The sequence below is a fragment of the Poromitra crassiceps genome (assembly GCF_964638095.1).
Source record: "Poromitra crassiceps genome assembly, chromosome: 1".
In the NCBI taxonomy this organism is placed as follows: Eukaryota; Metazoa; Chordata; class Actinopteri; order Beryciformes; family Melamphaidae; genus Poromitra; species Poromitra crassiceps.
This window is the reverse complement of record NC_139623.1, coordinates 53,429,561-53,451,712: the sequence shown is the minus strand read 5'-3', so window position 1 is coordinate 53,451,712 and position 22,152 is coordinate 53,429,561. Positions and strand designations below refer to the sequence as shown.

At 44.9% G+C, this 22,152-nt stretch overlaps 1 protein-coding gene across 1 annotated transcript in view; it reads left to right on the top strand.

Moving 5' to 3' along the window:
• Window positions 1-2,471: 2,471 nt before the first annotated feature.
• LOC310788208 (CREB-regulated transcription coactivator 2) overlaps window positions 2,472-22,152 on the top strand; it is a 132,756-nt gene continuing 113,075 nt past the window's right edge. Inside the window, exon 1 of the mRNA XM_083649745.1 lies at window positions 2,472-2,684. Coding sequence (XP_083505871.1) covers window positions 2,511-2,684 — 174 coding nt within the window. The 5' untranslated portion in view covers window positions 2,472-2,510. The remainder of the gene's footprint in view (window positions 2,685-22,152) is intronic.

Here is a 22,152-nt window from a genome sequence, read left to right as displayed (position 1 = left end):
TCTCCTCCTGCTCCCGGCGTCCAGTAAGTGGTCCCACCGCTCGCCGGCCCGTGGTACTCTCAGTGGATCAAGACTCTACGTGTCCAGCCCCGAAATCTGTACGGTTGGGCAGCGTTCCCTGCAGGACCCAGGAGTGGCAGTGTGTCTCCAAGAGGGTTAAGGAGTTGGAGAGGACTGTCGATCGTCTCATTGGGAAGTTCAATCACTGCCTGCAGATCAGCTCCGTCCCCCCGCAGGGGGCCCCCGAGTCTGCTGGCCCTGAGGCACAACCTGTGGACCTTCCCCTCACCGAGTCTGAACCCGTACCTCAGCAGCAGCCAATTCCAGTTCTTGACCCACACGTAGGTCCCAGCTTGACGCTGGGAGGTCCCCGTAGTGTCGTCAGCCCTCGGTCAAGAGCAAGAGCAAAGAAGAGGCGTTTAAAGGAGGAGACGGTGGGTGTCCTCCCCAAACTACAGGTCGGGAGGGCAGGCCTCGCTGAGTCAGATCCCCCTGTGGCTCTGCCTTCGGAGACGGCGGCATTTGACCCTTTTGATGGTCTCCAGCCTCCCGTGTTTGGATCGTGCCCCGGGGGATGGCCGGCTCCAGAGGATCCACCGGAGCCGGTAGAAGTTCTGTCTACGTATCGGTCTATCTATGGCTTCGATATCCAGTATTAGGGAGGAGCACCTCCACTGTCCTACACCCCCTTTGGGGTCTGACCACCTGCATCTAACCACCTGCTGAAGAGAACCTCACTCTCCTACACCCCCTTTGGGGTCTAACCACCTGCTGAAGAGCACCTCCACTGTCTGGTCCCCCCTTTGGGGGTCTGGCCACCTGCGTCTGACCTCCTGCTGAGGAGCCCCTCCACCAGAACCTTAGGATTTTCTGTTCTCCATATGCCATCCTTGATGGCCTCATTGGACGCCAGGTGGCGTCCGTTGAGGGGAGGGTACTGTTAGGATGACGTCATCATTCCTACTTTGATGTCGTCATTCCTACTATGATGTCATCGATCTCTGATGATGTCACAAACGGTAGTGATGTCATAGCACAGGTGATGTCATGTTCGGATCTATAAAGGCCCGTTCCGGCAGGCCCTCTCTAGTGATTCATAAACTAAACTAAGATCACGTCAACCTCTGCAACCGTTCCCAACCTCGAACAAGTGCAGACCTAGTTCCACAGCATTCCTACTCATCGAGACTTCAGTTACCGAGAGTGTCTTGGCCATCAACTACCCGCGAATAGATCCACATGTCTAACACCTTAAGCAAGGTTAACACCAATCCTGACAAGTTATAACAGCTGATCAGCGGGATATATTTGCCACAACACACTGGCTCTCACGCTATATTGCTTAATTATTCTCCCAAGTCACCAGAACCCAAGTGAAGTCGTCTCAAGTCTTCTCTTCATTCATCAGGTTGAAATTAAAATTGAAGGTTAAAATTGTAACTTGTGGATGACTCGAGTCTCCACCTCTTATTACTATTACTCTCATCATAATAAAGTCAATTAATTGTTAGATTACAGTTACATAAATAATTGTAGAAACTACACAGATACATTTACAGAAATTACATTTTGAAAGATAGAATACATATATGTATTAAAAATAATGTCATACATAGCCTACATACTAGACACCTTCAGTGTTCTTTACCATATATCATTAAAAGCAGCAGGGTGAATTATGTTTTTGAAAAAAATCCTGATCAGACCCCGACATCTGGAGTTTTCTATATTTTTGTATATATATTTTGTTGTGTATACTACACAACAAAATATATATATATTTTTAAACTTTTTTATATAAATATTTTTAAAAAGTTAAAAGCTGAAAAAAAGTGTTTTGGGGGTTAGTTACACTTTAAGTATTACTAGAATTAATTATTATAATTAACTTTTCATCTATCTGCGCTCTCAAACAGGCCACACATTTACTGGAGGCGACTCCAGGAAATAGCTATACATTTCTGCCTTGTAATTATGTTCTGCAGTACTTGGATAGATCCGGCAGGGGGCGCGATGACACTTTCTTCATAACCAGCAGGAAAACCAAAGATGTCCTATTTGAGAAGAATAACCACTCATCACTCACCAAAATAAACTGGTCCAGCTTCTATCCGCAAGAGTGGGCGTTCATACCCCATGTATGCCGCATGCGCTCAGCTCTCTGGCTCTGCCGCCGCTACCTTAAGTTGTGACTCGTCAAATACAAGAACAGACAGAAATCATAAAATAATCAGTTCATAAAGACATTATACATATAGACATATAGTGAATAAAATGTGGATTGAATTACTTTACTTAGGCTTATTGACATGCATTGTTAAAAAAAATTTGGTTTATGATAGGAACATTAAAGCACATTTGTCCTATTTGTCCCGCTGCTTTCCGAATTCACTCTGCCTGACGTCTTGGGGTTCCCGGAAGTAGCAGCAGAGTGAGAGCTCACTCCTTCCCCCTCCTCTCTGGTGAAATCATTCCACTACGTCGCGTCGTCCCTGGCTCGCCTGGTGAAGATGTCTGCTCCGGGCACAGGCTCGGGCTGCGGGCCCGGGGGACCCGCTCCGGGCTCCGGCTCCGGCCCGGCCAACCCCCGCAAGTTCAGCGAGAAGATAGCGCTGCACACCCAGAGACAGGCCGAGGAGACGGCCGCCTTCCAGGAGGTCATGATGGACATCACTTCCACCAGGGTGAGTCTGTCTCTGTCCTGTCTGCTGAGGCTGGCCCGAGGAACCGAGAGAGAAGGAAGAGCCATCACTCACGCAACAGCGTTCCAATTTTGCATCGGTGATCGGGGCCAGTTCTATTGAATACGTCCTTTTCACAGCAACCGTTTTGATGGGATAAAACAGGAAGTTAAAGCATAACCAATACCATTAATGGCGGTTCCATTCAATGTAGGTGTTCCATCATGAATGTTGCTGTGAAAAGGGTCTATGGGGCGGGCATGGAAAGTCTCACTATAAACCATCATTATCTGTGTTGTTCACCTTTGATTGAAAAATGCTTCCACCAAAAACACAAGGTGATGTTGGCTGATGCCCCGTTCAGGCATGATGTAAAATCGCTAATCTCTACAGACTATTTGTACCAAACAGGGGCTTGGAGTTGAGCTACAGCTGCTGGACAGAGCCATGGTATGTTTGGAGACCAATACTAAGGATTAAACAGATTAAAAAACATCAGTCAACATCACTTAATCTAACGTGTTTTCTGGTGGAAACATTTTTCAGTGAAACAACGCAGATATGATGGTTTGGTGGTGGAGCTTTCCATGCCCACCCCATTCACTTCAGAACCAGCCCCAAAGTCTAATTCGAACGCTTTGACGTGAGTGATGTCTCTTCCTTCTTTATAGGTTCCTTGGCCTGCCCGAGGAAGAGAGGCCTTGCCTCAAGTTGCTTGGCTGGTCTTGTCAGAGATAACGCTCTCCACAGCTTCCCATATAACATAACAACATATTAACAACATACAACTAGAACACATCATATAACAAAGACAGGACTTCCACAAAATATCTCTTATTAGCTGACTGCTGCTAGCTTAAAATGTTGTTGTTGGCTGTTGCTAGCCATTTCCGATGCGTCGTTAGCAAGTGTTAGCTACAGGGCTAACTTGGCTTGTTTACTATGTGACGTTACGTCGCTGTCACCCCGCTACACTCGACACGACTTCACCCCTGAATGGGCAGAACGTTACGTTACCCCAAAGTCCACGATCAAATCTGTCAGTTGAATGTGCCCTGGTTTAACCACACCTACGCACCTGGTAGAACATGACTTTTGTGCTTAGTTAAGTAAATAGCAAGTCAGTTAACGAGCTTTAAGTCAGCAGCAGCTCCCAAACTGGGGGTCAGGTGCGGCTGAGCTGGGCTCTCGGTAAAATGATGCATGGTCAGATTGATCTGATATTTAATTCTTAAGAAATATAACTATAGATAAATATGAAAGAGTGACTGTTTCACCTACAGGACATACAGCAAAACTCCTGTCAGAGGAAATGGGCTCTTCTGTCTAGTTCTTGGTGTGAAAACATTTGGGAACCATGGCTTTAAGTTGAGCTAGTCTGGTATCGCTTTAATAACATTTTAAGGATTTTAAGCAACAACATGACTTGGATGTGAAGTTGACCAGCCAGCTGATGATGACAGTTAACTCCTGTAATGAACCGTAACCAGTCGCTTACCCAACAAGCTAACATCAAACACAGTCCTCCTGTCAGAGCTGCAGAAGCAGGCGAGTCTGACAGCTTGTTGTTTACTCCCAGCTACCATCACTTGAATCCTCTCATACAACTATAAAGTTTTTTCACTTGTTGAAGCCTCAAACTCGTGTTGGCTGTGATTTGAGTGGACGGGACTCCCTAAAAACAGAGCGTTTCACGCACATGTGCCTGAAGCGTATTCTCATCTGCTCGCATCGGGTCAGCTCGTCACTTTTTCACCACAGTCTTGAGACTGTAAGCTTGCTCTAACCATACAGAGTCACCCCATGCCTCAGCCCACCTACCTCCTCGGCCTGACATGCTCATGGAGATCGCCAAAGCGTGCATTGCTGCGTCCTGCAAAGCCACGCCCACCCGGGGGAAATGCTGTGTTTTTATTGAGTCCCAGTGAAGGACAGGCAGGCAGGAGGAGATTGGCTCTGACTGTCTTGATGAGTCAGAGCCAATGAGTTTGTATAGGCCCTTGCGGGTCTATTGCCTCTACTTTGCACATTTCTTTTCTTGTTTATCTTGATAACTATCAGTATTTCTGTATGTTTTATATGTGCTAAAAAAAAGAGTCGAAAGTCAAAAGGATCGATCGATAAGTACCGATGCAATTTTTTTTACGGATACAATACTCATTTGCAACAGTATGGATACCAGCAGTGCTTTAACAGTATGGATACCAGCAGTGCTCTGAAGTGAGTCTTTGAATGAAAAATGAAATGTTTCCCTCCCTTGCATTGTTGGTGGGTATCTGTTGCTTCAGCAAGCTCAAAGTGTTGTGATAGGCTGATGACTAGAGCAGGGCTGATCTGCTGTGTAAGTGCTACGTTTGTTTAATGAGTTTTATCCGGCCTAAGTTATTTTTAAGTGAAGTTTATTTTTATTGGGCCGAGATGATAGAGAAACATGCCTCTGTCTGTCAGTATGCCTCTTGATGTGTTGTCATTTACCACCCGGGGTGGTCTGATGAGTCTCTGCTGATGCATGGAGGCTTGGCACAGGAGGCAGGGGCTCCATGCCATCACTGGACCTCCCCCAATGGCTGACACACACACACACACACACACCACACACACACATACACGCGCACACACACACACCACACACACACACGCACGCACTCACACACCTCCTTCATTTACTGACAATGCCCGCCCACCCCATGATGGCTCTGTCTCTTCTGGGAATTCCTTTGGGCCCTCTGTCCTTTACAGCCCCCCCCCCCCCCCCCAACACACACACACGCACACACACACACACACACGCACACACACACACACACACGCACACACTGCAGGAGTGCGTGGGTGGTCCAATCAGCTAATAGCAGCAGGGAGATGGAACATCAGGTGTGTGTGTGTGTGTGTGTGTGTGTGTGTGTGTGTGTGCGTGTGCGTTGTAGCAGCAGTAGCTTGGTTTCCAGGCCGGTCCGTCTGCTGTAGCTGCTGGAGTTCCTCTCTGTTGTGCATCAATTGAACAACTCAGAATCAGAATCAGCGTTATTGCCTAAGTAGTATGAACACATACAAGGAATTTGACTCCGGTTTGCATTGCTCATGCTCACACAGAAAAAAAGTATGCACAAGTTAAAACAGCCAAACATTTGCAGTAACTAGCTACTATACAATAAGTGTGGTGTAAAGTGTCTGTTTTAAATACGTATATACTGTATGAAAGAATGTACATGTACAGTATATGTATAAATAAGTCACACAGGATTGTAGACAAAGGCTTATATATCTGTGTTTTTCAGTTATTACACAGTTATATGCCATTCAATGTGAACGAGGCTTGGAGTCAGGTATTGCAACGTTATTTCCCAGAAACCCTACATCAACTTGTGTGTGTGTGTGCGTGTGTGTGTGTGTGTGTGTGTGCGTGTGTGCACAGTAACTTAACACAAATGCTATGTTATTCCACACAGTAAGCGTAAGCTAAGTGTTCAGTGGCTGGTTAAAGGCGTGAATCAGAGTGATGGATTGTGGGTACTGAGTGAGTAGAAGCCGTTTTTGCCTCTGCTGGTTTTGGCGTACAGTGCTCTGTAGGAGGGGAGTTCAAACACATCATGTCCAGGGTGAGATGGGTCAGTGATCATCTTTCCTGCCCCTTTCTTGACTCTGGAGGAGTACAAGTCTTGGATGGAGGGCAGGTTGGCACTGGTGATTTTCTCTGCGATCCTGACTCTCCGTTGTAGTCTGTGCCTGTGCTGTTTGGTGGCAGAGCCAAACCAGCCAGAGATGGAGTTGTAGAGGACAGACTGGATGATGGAGGTGTAGAGGACAGACTGGATGATGGAGGTGTAGAGGACAGACTGGATGATGGAGGTATAGAGGACAGACTGGATGATGGAGTTGTAGAGGACAGACTGGATAATGGAGTTGTAGAGGACAGACTGGATGATGGTGGTGTAGAGGACAGACTGGATGATGGAGTTGTACAGGACAGACTGGATGATGGAGTTGTAGAGGACAGACTGGATAATGGAGTTGTAGAGGACAGACTGGATGATGGAGTTGTACAGGACAGACTGGATGATGGAGTTGTAGAGGACAGACTGGATGATGGTGGTGTAGAGGACAGACTGGATGATGGAGTTGTAGAGGACAGACTGGATGATGGAGTTGTAGAGGACAGACTGGATGATGGTGGTGTAGAGGACAGACTGGATGATGGAGTTGTACAGGACAGACTGGATGATGGAGTTGTAGAGGACAGACTGGATAATGGAGTTGTAGAGGACAGACTGGATAATGGAGTTGTAGAGGACAGACTGGATGATGGAGTTGTAGAGGACAGACTGGATAATGGAGTTGTAGAGGACAGACTGGATGATGGAGTTGTAGAGGACAGACTGGATAATGGAGTTGTAGAGGACAGACTGGATGATGGAGTTGTAGAGGACAGACTGGATAATGGAGTTGTAGAGGACAGACTGGATAATGGAGTTGTAGAGGACAGACTGGATAATGGAGTTGTAGAGGACAGACTGGATGATGGAGTTGTAGAGGACAGACTGGATAATGGAGTTGTAGAGGACAGACTGGATGATGGAGTTGTAGAGGACAGACTGGATGATGGAGTTGTAGAGGACAGACTGGATGATGGAGTTGTACAGGACAGACTGGATGATGGAGTTGTAGAGCTGTATGAGCAGCTCATGAGGCACTTCGAACTTCCTGAGCTGGTGCAGGAATGCAGCATGAAATGATCATCCTGATTCTTTTGTGCTGATATATATATATATATATATATTTTATAAATGCATATATATATATATATATATATATATATATGGAGGTATATATATATATATATGGAGGTATATATATATATATTATATATATATGGGAGGTATTTTACCCCATTCAGACTGAGGTCCAACCTGGTAGATTTTGTGTATGAAAGCGTTAACCTGCGTTGCCCAACTCCAACTCAGGAGGTTGATTGGACACGGGCCCATCAGGTCAAGTACAATGTCGAATGTCCAACATGACATGACATGTGAAAGTGTGACATCCACTGTTCATTGTCCAACTGAATATGACGTGTTGCCCCGCCCATTTCCAGCCTGAGTTATTTGTTATGCGTCTCTCCTATGTGAACTGTCATGATGAGGGATTAACCCTGTGTGGACTGACTTGGTGTGAATTGACAAGAGAAGGGTTGGACACGGCTCAAGTAACCCTGGTTTGACCCTGGTGATTGGTGTGAAAGTGGTGTTAGAGAGCTACTGATCACAAGGCACAGATGTTACAAATTACTGACATTATCTCCTATCATGATACGTGATCTGAGGTTGAGTATTCAATACAGCCAGATACCATGTGATCAATACAAGTTCAGTGACAACAACGTGTGACTGTGCAGAATCCAGATAAAAATGTCTGACACTCTCACATCTTTCTAGCGATGCCATTGGCTGCTCAAATGTCAACAACAATTAAAAAAATATCTTCACAAAGTGACAATAATAATAAATTAGATGCAGAGCTTGTGAAACTGTGATGGACAAGAGTCTCATTAGTGATTACTATAGCAGAATAGCATGGAGCTAGTTTCAACCACAGTCTGCTACTAGTGACACTGAGCAGCTCCACTTGGCCGGTTAAATGCCTTGGCTCAAGGGCTCCCAGACAGTTTGGTTGTTGAGGGAGGTGAGAGTGTTAAGGTGCTCTTATGCTCGAGCAAAGCTCCGTGGGGGTGGGGCCCCGCGAGTCTCCGTGAGTCACCGTGCAGACCTCGCGCTGGGGCAGATGCCATTATACTCAGAAAGTGATCAGCATGTATTGTGTGCATTGTACAATGGTGAAAACAGCCCGCGAAAAGTCGCAATGAAACGCTGTGCAGTACTGAGTGCGCTTTCACTCTCAAACGACCGCACATCAGCACATGAAGGACTCACCAAACTTGTTTTTACTGAAAGCCGTTTTTACTACTCAGCCCTGATAGCCTACTACTCTGTGCTGCTTTTAATCTCTCTCAATAATGCTCTCAACACAACACATTTACTTGGTGAAATGACTAAAAACGAACAGTTGCAAATCTAAGTTTATAGCCTACCACATGGGTCAAGAAATGTGGCGAAAACACAGCTCAGTGTTCAGGGCTCAATGGTTTAAATGCGGCCATGTTTGGAGAGAAGCTCGCGCTGTTAGAAAAAATGTCAGGCACAACGCGAGCGGCCGCTGGAGCTAGCGCTTAACCACGCCCAACAAATTTACATCATATGACGCGCCCGCCCCTCGCTCCACCCACGCGCCCTTCACGGCAGGGTGAGCATAATTCAGCCTTTACTCCTCCTCTCTCCTGGTCCAGGAATTGGAACCAGCAACCGTCCGGTCTCCAGCCTGCCTCTTTATCCTAACTAACTGCTGTCTGCTCTGAATAGTCCATGCTGTGGTTAGGGATGCAGCGGTTTCCGGTTTGAAGGTATACCTCGGTTTCAAAAAGTCACGGTATCAAAACCACTAAGTTTTGCCGTCATACCTTCCCCACGGTATCACCTGTTTCCCCCTGAGAGAGAAAGTGCCCAGACAGAGTGCAGTTACGCGGCCCCTCCCCCCAGCTGCCCAGTCTCAGCAATCAGTGTAGCTGTGATCGTCAAGAAGTCATCAAGTCAATCGTTTACTCCCGTGCGTAGCCTATTGTAATTCAACGTGATAATGGCTGCTGAAGGAGAATCCCCAGAACGTTCCCCCAGGCGGTGGGCCGCGGCCCCGTCGAAAAAGACAAACTCTGCGGTGTGTGGGAATATTTCGGTAAAAGCAGGGACGGCCAGGGAGGATTAGAGGGGGAAATACCTCAAACATGAATCAGCACATCTGCAGGAACAACACCCGTCCTTCCTTATTTGCCAAATTCAAGGTACGTTAAACGTCTTGCGTCATCATACATCGTGTCGGACATAAACCATTTCCACCGGTAGGAGGATGAACGTAAAATAAACACTGTCATAGGCTAACGTTATCGATAACATAACATGGCTAATTAGCACTCAGCTGTCTTTGCTCTAACTAACGATAACGTTACTTGACTGAGCGAACCTCTTATGCCGGCGTATTGCACTGAAGAGAAGTAACAACAGTCATTAAATAAGAGGCAGAGGTGTGTGTGTGTGTGTGTGTGTGTGTGTGTGTGTGTGTGTGTGTGTGTGTGTGTGTGTGTGTGTGTGTGTGACGCACAGAGAGGCAGAAGTGTGTGTGTGTTTACATTATGTCTGCTTGGATCCATTATAAGCTAGCAATGCGCTACACTATTTCTCCTGTGCTTACAGCACATGCATCCAGTGTCTGCACTGCTACTTTCTTCCAAAATATCTGGATCTCTAATATTTGCCCTACAGTACTTTTGGATACAAATAAAAGTGTGGTGTGTATGTGTGTGTGTGTGTGTGTGTGTGTGTGTGTGTGTGTGTGTGTGTGCACGCACATTAACATTGAAACATTTATGTCCAGTGTCCAATCCGATTTGACAAAAGATAAGCATGTGTGTTTTAGTTTTACATACGTTAATTAGATGAAATAAATAGTTCAATAACAAACAAAAAAATGTAGGCTATTTTTTTGTTGCCAGATTTCACAATAACACATAAAGGTCCGCGATACCGTGATACCGTGAAACCGTGGTATTTTTGTCCAAGGTTATCATACCGTCAAAAACTCATACCGCTGCATCTCTAGCTGTGGTCTTGGTCAGCTTGTCAGTATTTAGTTGTGGTGTTGTAGCTGTTACTCAGCTGTTCAGACTGGACTCAGCACACACTGTTGGTTGTTCAATTCATCTTAGTCATTGTGAGTTTGTTTTTTCAAGTGAGATATTTTTAGAAGGCCCTCAGGATGTCCTCATCTCACCTGCACAGTTGCTTCTCTGTGTCGCCTCTCCTTTTGCTCTTTTAGTCTTTATCAGTCCCTCCAGGACATTTAGATTTTGCAATCGCAATAATGAATGCAAATTAGGGATGCACGATATGGATTTTTAGAGCCGATACGATAACCGATAAATATATTCTTCTTGGCCGATAACCGATACGATATAACCGATAATTATTATAATAAAAATAGAGATATATATTTTTTTGTTTGTTTGTTTTTAACCTGTATTTTATGCACACCTGGGGTTAAAAAAGGGTTAGGGAAGCTGTATGGATGTAGTGAGCATAGGTCTGACCTAACCAAATCTAACTGACATCACTGTGAACGCAAAACAAAGAAAACTTCTGATACAATATGATTGTTTTAATAAAGTGTATCACTCAATTATAGTCAATACAAAAATAAAGGCTTTTATAGAACGGAAAGCCAAGCTGCTTAGTCTGCAGATAAAACACAATGACAAAAGGCATAGTAATTTAGACTCTTATTGTCATACTGATCTGTTCAAATTGTGCATGGGTTCCAGTTCTCAGTGAGTTGTAGCCTGGGCCCAATGAATGGGGCAGGCACTATAAACCATCTGTGTCATTTCACTTTTTACTGAAAAATGCTGCCACCAGATTAAAGAAAAGACACTATGTAATGTTGACTGACTGATGCTTTTTATGTAGCCTAATGTGCGCGACTGCGTCTTTGTTTTCATTATTGGCTCTGTCCCGCAGCTAACGCTAACTAGCGCGGTTAGCTTAACGTTAGCGAGTGGTTTTTTGGAGTTAAATACACAATCCCTGGATGTTTCCTTTCGGGCAAAGGGGTTTCCATTAGTTTCTATAAGTTTACGCCAGCTCTGTGTATTAAGTGCTTTTGTGGGGCTGTTTGATCACAAGCCACAGACTGTAAATGTCACAAGCAGTTTGTCTGCCAAGCGGACGAGCCTGCAGTGCCGCGCTACGAGCTAATGCTAACAAAACTCGCTAACAAAAACAACAAACATATCCGCTCCATCATCGCCAGCTTTGGTTTAACGTAATGCCAGCTTAGAGGTTTCCCCTCCTCTTGGAACCTGTGTGGGACATGGATTGCAAATTACAGTAGCTTTCTGATCATTGTGAAACTGAAAAACAGCAACACACTGCACACTGGCAGCAGCCATGTTTGCGTCGCAGCTGTGATGTCACGAATGTGCGACCACAAAAAGCTCCGCTTCCGAGGCAAAAAATAAACAGGATTATTATCGGATAATTTATCGGAAAAAGGCCATTATCGGAATAATAAATAATAACGCAAAATGGCCATATCGGCCGATAATTTATCGGCCCGATAATTATCGTGCATCCCTAATGCAAATTCAACCAATCTCTGCCATATTTGCAGGGCCTTGCAATTTTTCAGCATTCCCACTATTTCTCCACAAAAGCTTCCATAACTTGCAATTTTTTGCCACTTCCCGCAATTTTACCACAGAAAATCACATAAAACTTTGCAAATTACATTTCATTTTTTGAGAAAAGCCGCTGCAAAAGCGAGCATTTTTTATCTAAATTATCACAAAAAACCCTCAGAAATCCTGGAGGGACTGCTTTATAAATGCTGTGTACCGCAACACTGCAGCAGCTCCTCTGACTCACTATGAGGTAAATCTGCTGAGTTGAGGCTTTCCAGTTCAGATGCTCCAAACTGGCCTGATTGGATGGATTCCAGTTATTCTTTAGTGAAGGAACCAATCAGGATAGTCCAGCTGTGATGCGTTTCCTGGAATTAGTCTGAAACTGCCAGTTGTTTTTCACCCTATAAGTGTAACCACTCAAACCAAATCAATTTAGGGTTAGGGTTATCAATCAATTTAGGGCTGCATGATTATATCAGCATGACATCGGTATCAGCCGATAAAGGCTTTAAAATGCGCAGGCAGTGCAGGCCGACAAAATTGTGGTTTAATTATGCCCAAATGCTCGATTTAAGTATGAATCTTACAGTTTTGTTTGAAAGAAAATGTGACATAAATAACTCAAAAATATGTCATGTTTTACATAGCCTAAGTTGAAGTAGATTTCTTAATTTGCCAGTGAATGTGTACATTTTCAGCAGGGATGACATGTTTTTGTATTAGGCTTACCCACAAACTGTCACCATGTTGGTTCGCAAGGGGAAAAGTGAATGGGATTTTTGTATTTCGCTTAAAAATGAAATAAGGTCTGTGGTTAACCAAAGTTTATGAAACAGCAAAATTTGTGTTCAGCAAGATCATCTTCACAAACGTGGTGGAACACTGTTATGACTTTTGAAGCGTTTTCTGAAATTTGGGCTTCAAAAATCATGAAAGTGGTCCTTGTTTGTGATGATGATCTTGCTGAACACAAACTTTGCTGTTTCATAAACTTTTGTTAACCACAGAGCTTATTTTATGCATTTAACTGAAATCCCCATAGTAAAAATCCCATTCACTTTCCCCTTAACTCATTCAGGGCCAGTTTAGGACTGCCAATATTTAGCACAGGCCAAAGATTTTCATAATTGTTGGTCATCTTTCAAGACCCACAGTAAATTATCTATTAGCACCAGAGTGATTTGCAATACCTCAAAATGAAGATGTACGTCTCTGGGTTCACCAGGAAAAAAAAGTGAGCTTTTAGCATGTTCTGTACTCTACTTATAGCCATTTATATACACCCTGTTTTCACCCAAAAAGTCTGTTTGAGAAGAGAAACAGGAGAAAAATGCATTTTTGTAAAGAAGACAATCTCAGTCAGATCTCGCTCTCAATTCTTTTATTTTGAACTGTATTGACATCAGACATGTAAATACTATTCGTTATGATACAAATGACAAAAAAATAATAATATATATATACACATGAAGTGCTTTTTTTACATTCAACAATGCAGTTTACTCAGTGTGAGTGTGAATGTGTGTGCGCGGGGCCCATGTGTGTCTCTTTAGATTACATTTCGTCATTTATTATCCAAAGCGACTTACAATGTCACATTGTCAACATTAGTGGAATCAACTGTGGAACATCATCTACACAGATACACCCTTGCAGCAGTAGAGTAAAACATCAATGTTTTTTTTTTGTTTTTTTTTTTGTTTTTTTTTTTTTGGGGGGGGGGGTTTGGGGTGAAGAAGGGGGGGGAGATGCTAGATGGGGGATGGGGGGAGGGGGTTTGGGGTGGAGAAGGGGGGGGGGAGATGCTACATCAAAAGGGTTAGTTCAGGAGGGACTCAAGTGGAGCTTGAAAAGGTGAGTTTTTTTTTCAAAGGTGGACTCACTGAAAACTAAAATAAAAAGTTGAGAAAAGAAAAGGAGTTTTCAATCTTCGGCGAAAGATGGGCAGGGATTCGGCCGTCCTGACCTCAGTGGGGAGTTCGTTCTACCACTGAGGGGAATTTACTCTATGTCACAATATATCGTCCCACAATATATCGCGATATCAAAACATGACAATATGTATCGTTGAGATGAAATCTCATATCGCGAGAAAAATAAGCTGAACATGGTGGCACTGATCTGCATCTGATTGCATGCTCGCTCTCCTTTTCATTGCTTTGTTTGAACAGACGAGGGACGTTACAGACACTGAGGATGAAAATGGTGAAATTACTCAAATTAGCGTGAAGGATGCCCCCTCAACTTACAAATCGATCGCAAAAAAATCGTCCTGACCTCAGTGGGGAGTTCGTTCTACCACTGAGGGGAATTTACTCTTTATGTCACAATATATCGTCCCACAATATATCGCGATATCAAAACGTGACAATATGTATCGTTGAGATGAAATCTCATATCGCGAGAAAAATAAGCTGAACATGGTGGCACTGATCTGCATCTGATTGCATGCTCGCTCTCCTTTTCATTGCTTTGTTTGAACAGACGAGGGACGTTACAGACACGGAGGATGAAAATGGTGAAATTACTCAAATTAGCATGAAAGATGCCCCCTCAAATTACAAATCGATCGCAAAAAATATCGTATCGTATTGTTATCGTGAACCCAATATCATCTATTGTATCGTATCGTGAACCTAGTGTATCGTGACACCCCTAGTCTTTATAGTTCAGAGTGTCATGGTAGACCTCAAAGCAGGGGACCCTGCACAAGGGGATGCGGCAGAAGTTGCACTGGAAACGTGTCTCCTTTCTCTTGTCGTTGGTCTTACACACTTTGCATCGCTTTGCTGGGTTGTCATTGTTGGGGGTGGGGTCATTCCTGACAGGGAAATGCTTTGCCAGGTTGGCAGACAGCCTACTCGGACGGTCAGCATATGGAGCTCTATGGAGCTTTGTGGCAGTGGTCCACGCCTGTATCAGACTCTCCTGGAATGCATGCATGGTCTGCACTGTGCCCTGTGGGTTTTTAGCTCTGTACAGGACGAAGGCGTTGTGGAGGCAGATTTCGAACATGTACATGACAAATTTAGTAGTCCATTTATAGGATTTCCTGATGAACGGATAGTACGAAATCATTTGATCTAGCCTATCAACACCGTTCATCGACTGGTTATACTCTATCACAGAGACAGGCTTCTCCTTCACCACCTTCCCCCTCACACCTTTCTTCCATGTCAAGACCTGTCTCATCTCGTCCTGGTGAAATGTGGACACCATTCTGACAACATTTGTGTCCCGCCATGCCAAGCACAGCACCCGGTCAGTGTGGAAGGCAATTCTGCCCCCTGGTTGCAGGGTGGCCTTCTCAGCATGGTGTACAGCTGGTGGTTCTCCTCTATGCTTTCGCAGTGTGCCACATACATGTGTCCCCAGATTTAGCAGGATATCACACATGGTAACAGAATTATAAAAGTTATCCATATACAGTTTGTAGCCCTGCTGTTCCAGCCCCAACAGGAGACCACACACTGTATCTACAAGAGATTTACCCTCTCCACAATAAGGCATCAAATTATAACAAAATCCTGTCTGGGACTCACATAACACATAACTTTTTATACCGTAACGCACAGGTTTCTGTGGGTTAAAAACTTTAAAACTCAATCTGCCTCTCCACAGTAAAGTTCCTTCATCTATTGAGATGTTCTGGCCTGGCTGGTAGAGTTCCTGGAACTTGTTCACTAGCATGTCTAAGATTGGGCGGACTTTGAACAACCTGTCATCCTTGTTTCTCACTGCTGTGTTGTCAGTAAAATGCAGGAAACGTGTAATGATCTGGAATCTGTTTCGGGACATTGTCTTACCAAAATAGGGGGTCTCCATCACCTCGCTCGTGGACCAGTAAGTCTTTAGGTCAGGCTTTACAATGAGCCCAGTCAGGAAAAGGAGCCCTAGGTAGGCCTTCAGTTCTGGAATGTCAACAGGTTTCCATGCCTCGATCCTCACACTTGTTGCGCCAGCCTCAATTGTCTGCTGTGCATATAAGTTGGTCTGGTCCACAACATACTGGAGCAGCTCTTCCGTAAGGATGAGTTCAAGGAAGTCGACCGGCTTGTCCGACTCCAGCGCAGCAGCACTGTTCAGCAGGCCAGGAACAGCAGTGAACGGGATGTCCTCCGGCTCCCACGGCACCTCATCCATGCAGTACCATTGCTGCTCTGGATACAGGATAGGTGTTATAAAAATATAGAAATACAAATACATTACTATAGCACACTCACACACACACAAGCTTGTAGATCAGCTATATTGGGCAAAGAGGGAAAATGAACATACCTTTTAGGGCTGCACAATATATCGTTTCAGCATCGTCATCGCAATGTGCACATGTGCAATAGTCACATCGCAGAATGTGCAATGTCAAGTAAGGCAAATTAACTCATAGCCTACAGTAATGCACGCCCTCTCTGTGACGTTCTAAGCTCTTTCCTATTAACTATAGTACCTTTACTCACTTAGCATCCTGCAAATGTGGCTAAAAACACACTCTCCTACTACGTCAACCATGCAGGTTACCCACACTAGACCACCTTCTTAAACGGGCAAGGCTTGATAGACCTATTCAAGTCTTTTGGTGAAAATTCCTGTATTTTTTCATATCGCAATATATATCGCAGAATAAAAAAATATTGCAATGCCAGTTTTTTCCAATATCGTGCAGCCCTAATACCTTTGGTGTCTTTCTTTTTCCCCTTCTTCTTGGGTTGCTGTCCCTCCATTCGCTCTCCATCTGCACCACGGCCTGTAAATAAAGAAATACATACATTACAATACAATTTACAACACACACACAACATGTATAAATGTGAGCTTGTAGATCAGCCATTTTGGACAAAGACACAAAAGAGGGAAACAAGATCTTACCTTTTGATCTCGGTTGTTTACTAGATGTGGTGGGTTCTGCAACACTCGGCTCGTCCTCATCTGAAATAAAAGCAACATATCCTCAGTAAACTATATAATCACATTTAGTACAGAGAGACAGTGTATTGTACTAGTGTCTCAGTAAACTATATAATCACATTTAGTACAGAGAGACAGTGTAGTGTCTCAGTAAACTATATAATCACATTTAGTACAGAGACAGTGTATTGTACTAGTGTCTCAGTAAACTATATAATCACATTTAGTACAGAGAGACAGTGTAGTGTCTCAGTAAACTATATAATCACATTTAGTACAGAGACAGTGTATTGTACTAGTGTCTCAGTAAACTATATAATCACATTTAGTACAGAGAGACAGTGTAGTGTCTCAGTAAACTATATAATCACATTTAGTACAGAGACAGTGTAGTGTACTAGTCTCAGTAAACTATACGATCATAGAATGCAGAGACAGTGTAGTCAGTAGTCACACACACACACACACACACACACACACACACACACACACACACACACACACACACACACACACGACATCATTACTGGGACTTTGTGTGAGTGTGATGACATCATCACTGGGACTTTGTGCGTGAAGCTGGTACTGGTACTGGTACTGTCTGTACAATATGCATATATATAAACAACAAAATTACTCCTTACCACGATCATCGGGGTCCTGTCGCATTGGATTCCAGTCCTCCTCGCCCTCGACATGGACAGCTGGCGACGGTGTGACCATCTCCTCTTCAGAAGAATGGGAGGTTGATGGCTGAGAGTCAAAGTCACTTTCAATGTAATCCCGGGGCGTCTTTGCACGGCGCAAATGCGCCCTGGAAAATGGCTCTTCCTGGGGAATCATGTCTGTTGTTGTGTTGCCCTCGATCTCCTCCTCGTCACTAAGTTCTGACTCAGTCTCGTCTCGCAAATGCGCCCTGGAAAATGGCTCGTCCTGGGGAATCATGTCTGTTGTGTTGCCCCCGATCTCCTCCTCGTCACTAAGTTCTGACTCAGTCTCGTCTCGTTCGAGCTGGGACACAGGAGGCTTGGGTTTGGGACCAGGCGCTGGGACCGGATCGATGGTGGTCACGGGTGTGACAACCGCAAACATCTCATCCAGTGTGCGCTGCCCAGCAGCAAGGCCAGCAGCAAGGCGAACAGCTCGGGCACCGCCGCGCCGAGGGGCGATGCGGTGTTTGGTCTTTTCTTTTGACTTCACCATGACTGACTAGACTATGACTACTACAACTAACTAACTAAACTAAACTACAGACTATACTACAACTAACTAACGCTAACTAAACTGACGACTATAGGCTACTAGCTACTGTAATCTCTTCAACTTCAACTTCAACTCAACTCAGCACACTGTCACAACCGTACACAATGGCGTCTCTTTCCTACTCTGCAAAGAGGAAGCGTTTCTCACGGCTTTTGTCTTCTTGCCACCTCCCCCATTTCAAAAAAACAGCTGCGGTATGTGTTTGATCGCGTGTTGTCGGCTACCCTTTGAAGGCAGGGACCTGTGTCTGTGTGACAGGCTGGGCAAGTGTTTGCTGCAGGCGCTGCACCAATAAAAACAAAAACACGTCAAAGACGTCATTGGCCCTCTGGGCTATTCCTGATAACACGTCAAAGACGTCATTGGCCCTGAATGAGTTAAGAACCACCATGGTGACCATTTCTGGATAACTCTACAAAAAGACATCATCCCTGCGGTACTCTCTTAGGCTGCTTTCTCACTGGGAACGATTGCTTTCGTTCCGTTCTGTTCTGTTCCGCACCCAGGAACGATTGCCTCCCCTCCCCTCTCCCCCGCTGGTCAGCTTTCACATTACAACATTTCGTCCGCGCTCTGAAACGGAACAGAGTGCACTTGCGTCATCAACTATGCCGGGAGTTTATCCTCGCCCGTGTGTTGTCTATGAGGTTTGAAACGGTTGGCTTTCACACTCGCAAGTGTTCCGTGCCCGGGCGCGCCAAAGCGCTCCCCAGACCACCTTTTCGAGTGGATCCTGTCACGGTTCCCTGCTGCGTGCCCGGGCGTGGAACGGGACGGAATGCAACGCAATGTTCACACTCGTCAAATGTTCCGAAACTGGGGTCAATTTGGGGACAAGTGTGCTTGGGAACGGTACCGGGGCGCCAGTGAGAAAGCACCCTTACAGTCACAGAACTTTTCTCCTTGAAGGGAATCACTAAGCCTGAGACTGAGTCAGGTCCAACCTCCTCACCTGTCCACCGGTTTACCTCAGGAATAATTTTCCTCACTGGACAATCATTACTCAGCTCTCATCACCCACTGCAGCCAGCAGCCAATCATTACTCAGCTCTCATCACCCGCTGCAGCCAGCAGCCAGCAGCCAATCATTACTCAGCTCTCATCACCCACTGCAGCCAGCAGCCAATCATTACTCAGCTCTCATCACCCGCTGCAGCCAGCAGCCAGCAGCCAGCAGCCAATCATTACTCAGCTCTCATCACCCGCTGCAGCCAGCAGCCAGCAGCCAGCAGCCAATCATTACTCAGCTCTCATCACCCGCTGCAGCCAGCAGCCAGCAGCCAATCATTACTCAGCTCTCATCACCCGCTGCAGCCAGCAGCCAGCAGCCAAATCACCAGCTACAAAAACAGCAACTATTGTAATCTTATTGAGTGGCTGGTAAAAAGGTGAAGGTTCACTATAGCCAAAAAAGTTAATTTGGCACCCTGGCTGCAGGCCTCCACACTCTGGCCTGGTTTGATAGCTGCTAGCATGGACAGGAACATTACTTTCAAAAGTAAAAAAATAAAATAAAATAAAAATCTGTTGTTCATTTGATTTGATTTGATTTGATTTCATGTGTCATGCACTTGACAGACATTACATATACAGTACAACAACAACAAGTCAGTGCTACAATGGTACATCTAAAAAACAATATAACATACTCCTGAAACATCACTTTCTAAACAAAACGTTCTGCCTTTGCTCCCAGGCCTGGCAGACAAAATGTCCTATAAAGAAGCCGGTTCCTTTCTTAAAACACAACTCAAGTTTTTCATAATCATCAAATAAAAAATAAAAAAACAATATAAATAGAGGACATTTGACTAAAGAGTACCGTATCTCCCTTGCATCATCATAAGCTCTACAATAGAACAGAAAATGAATCTCAATTTCACACAAATCACAAAACAAACAGTCTGTCTTCTTCAGGGGTAGCATTAAACCTACCAGTCTCCAGGGCCAGGGGCAGAGTTCCAGATCGTAACTGTGCACACAGGGACCTTTTTCGTCTGTCCAAATCAAACTTCACATAAGGCTCTGCACAGTAACTGTCTTTTATGAGACGATAGGTTCTCATGCTGTAGTATGTATATTTAAACATAGAATCCTGGCTCCCCTGGCCAGTGACACTTAGGAATAGACTAGGTGACAACCAAGTATAGTTTGGTGACAAGCTGGAGAGACAGTTGACGGTCGGAGAGACGGCATCCGGTACGGGATGGGTTTAGCACCCCAGCCTGGCTCTCTCGTGAGGGAGAAATCCACAAACGCTACGGATTAGCCTCCTGAAAATCTGTGTAAAGATCGGCGCGGCCTGGGGTCCTTCAGGCTAGAGCGAGGTGCTCGGCGCAGGGGAATGACGTGCAGCGTACAGGCCTTCTTGAGCCATCCTCTCTGCCCATGGTACGCCATGGTAGGATTGCCTTTTCCCCAGGGAGGGTCTGGTGAGACGTAGGAGGAGCGCGGCCTGGAGTCACCCACAGGGCCTTAGACCTCCATGCACCGAAGGGTCTTTCAATACTGCGGTGTAGCACTAACTCTATTGCAGTGGATTGGGGGTGCTACCCTTCCGCGGGCAACGTTGCAGACAGAGTAGGAAGGCTGATCCGTGAGCGGCTGCTTCCGGGACGCGGGTCAGGGTCTTAATCGGCCTCGGCTGGGTCTACTGGGCGAGTTGCCCCTTTTGGAACTGCTAACATAGCTTACGCTACTACGCAGTCCCTTATTAGTACACCGCCGATGTAGCCTAAACAGGTCGCTCCGTCTGCTAAATTTTTCAAACTACTCGATAAAGTTTCGCAAATGAAATTTCAAATGTACTTACGGACCGAAAAGGGTTGTGTGAACCTCCGCGCATGATGTAGAAACAATAGCGCCACTAATAAACTCCAAAAGTTTCAAAAAACTACAAAAGCGCCACTTCCGGCCGCCAGGGGCCGGAAGTGATAGCGAGCGCTATGGTTGCTATATGCGCACCACCCATGACAGCAGCGCAGAAGAAGACGAGTGTTTGTAGCTGATTCATTTTGAAGAAATGAGACCCGGGTTTCAGTGAGGGATTAAACATGTTTATTAGTGGCGCTATTGTTTCTACATCATGCGCGGAGGTTCACACAACCCTTTTCGGTCCGTAAGTACATTTGAAATTTCATTTGCGAAACTTTATCGAGTAGTTTGAAAAATTTAGCAGACGGAGCGACCTGTTTAGGCTACATCGGCGGCAGTGCTGTAGTGGTAAAAAAAAAGGTGGGTAAACTATACTTTTGACTCGAGGCAGCTTTCTCACGCGGCACCGGCAGTGTTATAACGGCGGATAAATAAGCTTCCGTGACCGATATACAAGACAAAATATGAGAGTATATAGAACAACTTAATCTGAATCATATAGCCCTATAAGGTATATCAGGGGGTTCCCCCACATTTCTGAGTAGCCAGCCAGATAGAAAAAGTAGCTGGCTATGGGATGGGCCTTGCCCCTCAAGGGGGGTCCGGGGGGATTCTCCCCCGGAAGATTTTTTTTTTACATTTGAAAGTAAAATTCATCAACCTGGTGCATTTGAGAGCAAACTGAACTACACACATCTCTAATGTGTTGTGACTTTACAAATAATTAGGCCCAACAATCAATATAAAATGTATTTATTGAACATTTGTTGAATTTCTCCAGGTATGAAAAGTTAAATTATACAGTAGGTAGCCTACTTTAAAGGACCTTGTATGAACCCAGTATATACAGTTTGAAGAGTAATATAGTTCTCTCTCTCACACACACTGTACCTGTGATTGTCAGCTTCAGCTTTATAGCTAAAAGTATGTAGACAGATTGAATCTGTGATTATTGAATACCAATATATAATTCAAACTGTCCACAAACACATTGGGCAAGGATAGGTAGACAACATACTGTAGCTACTGTACATGGAAATAAAAGTGGTTCTGCCACTCTGGCCACTAAATTTTAGTCAGCCAATATTTATTTATACAGATCTCGGCACAACAAACACCAGTATGTTTCTAGATACCGTAAATTCC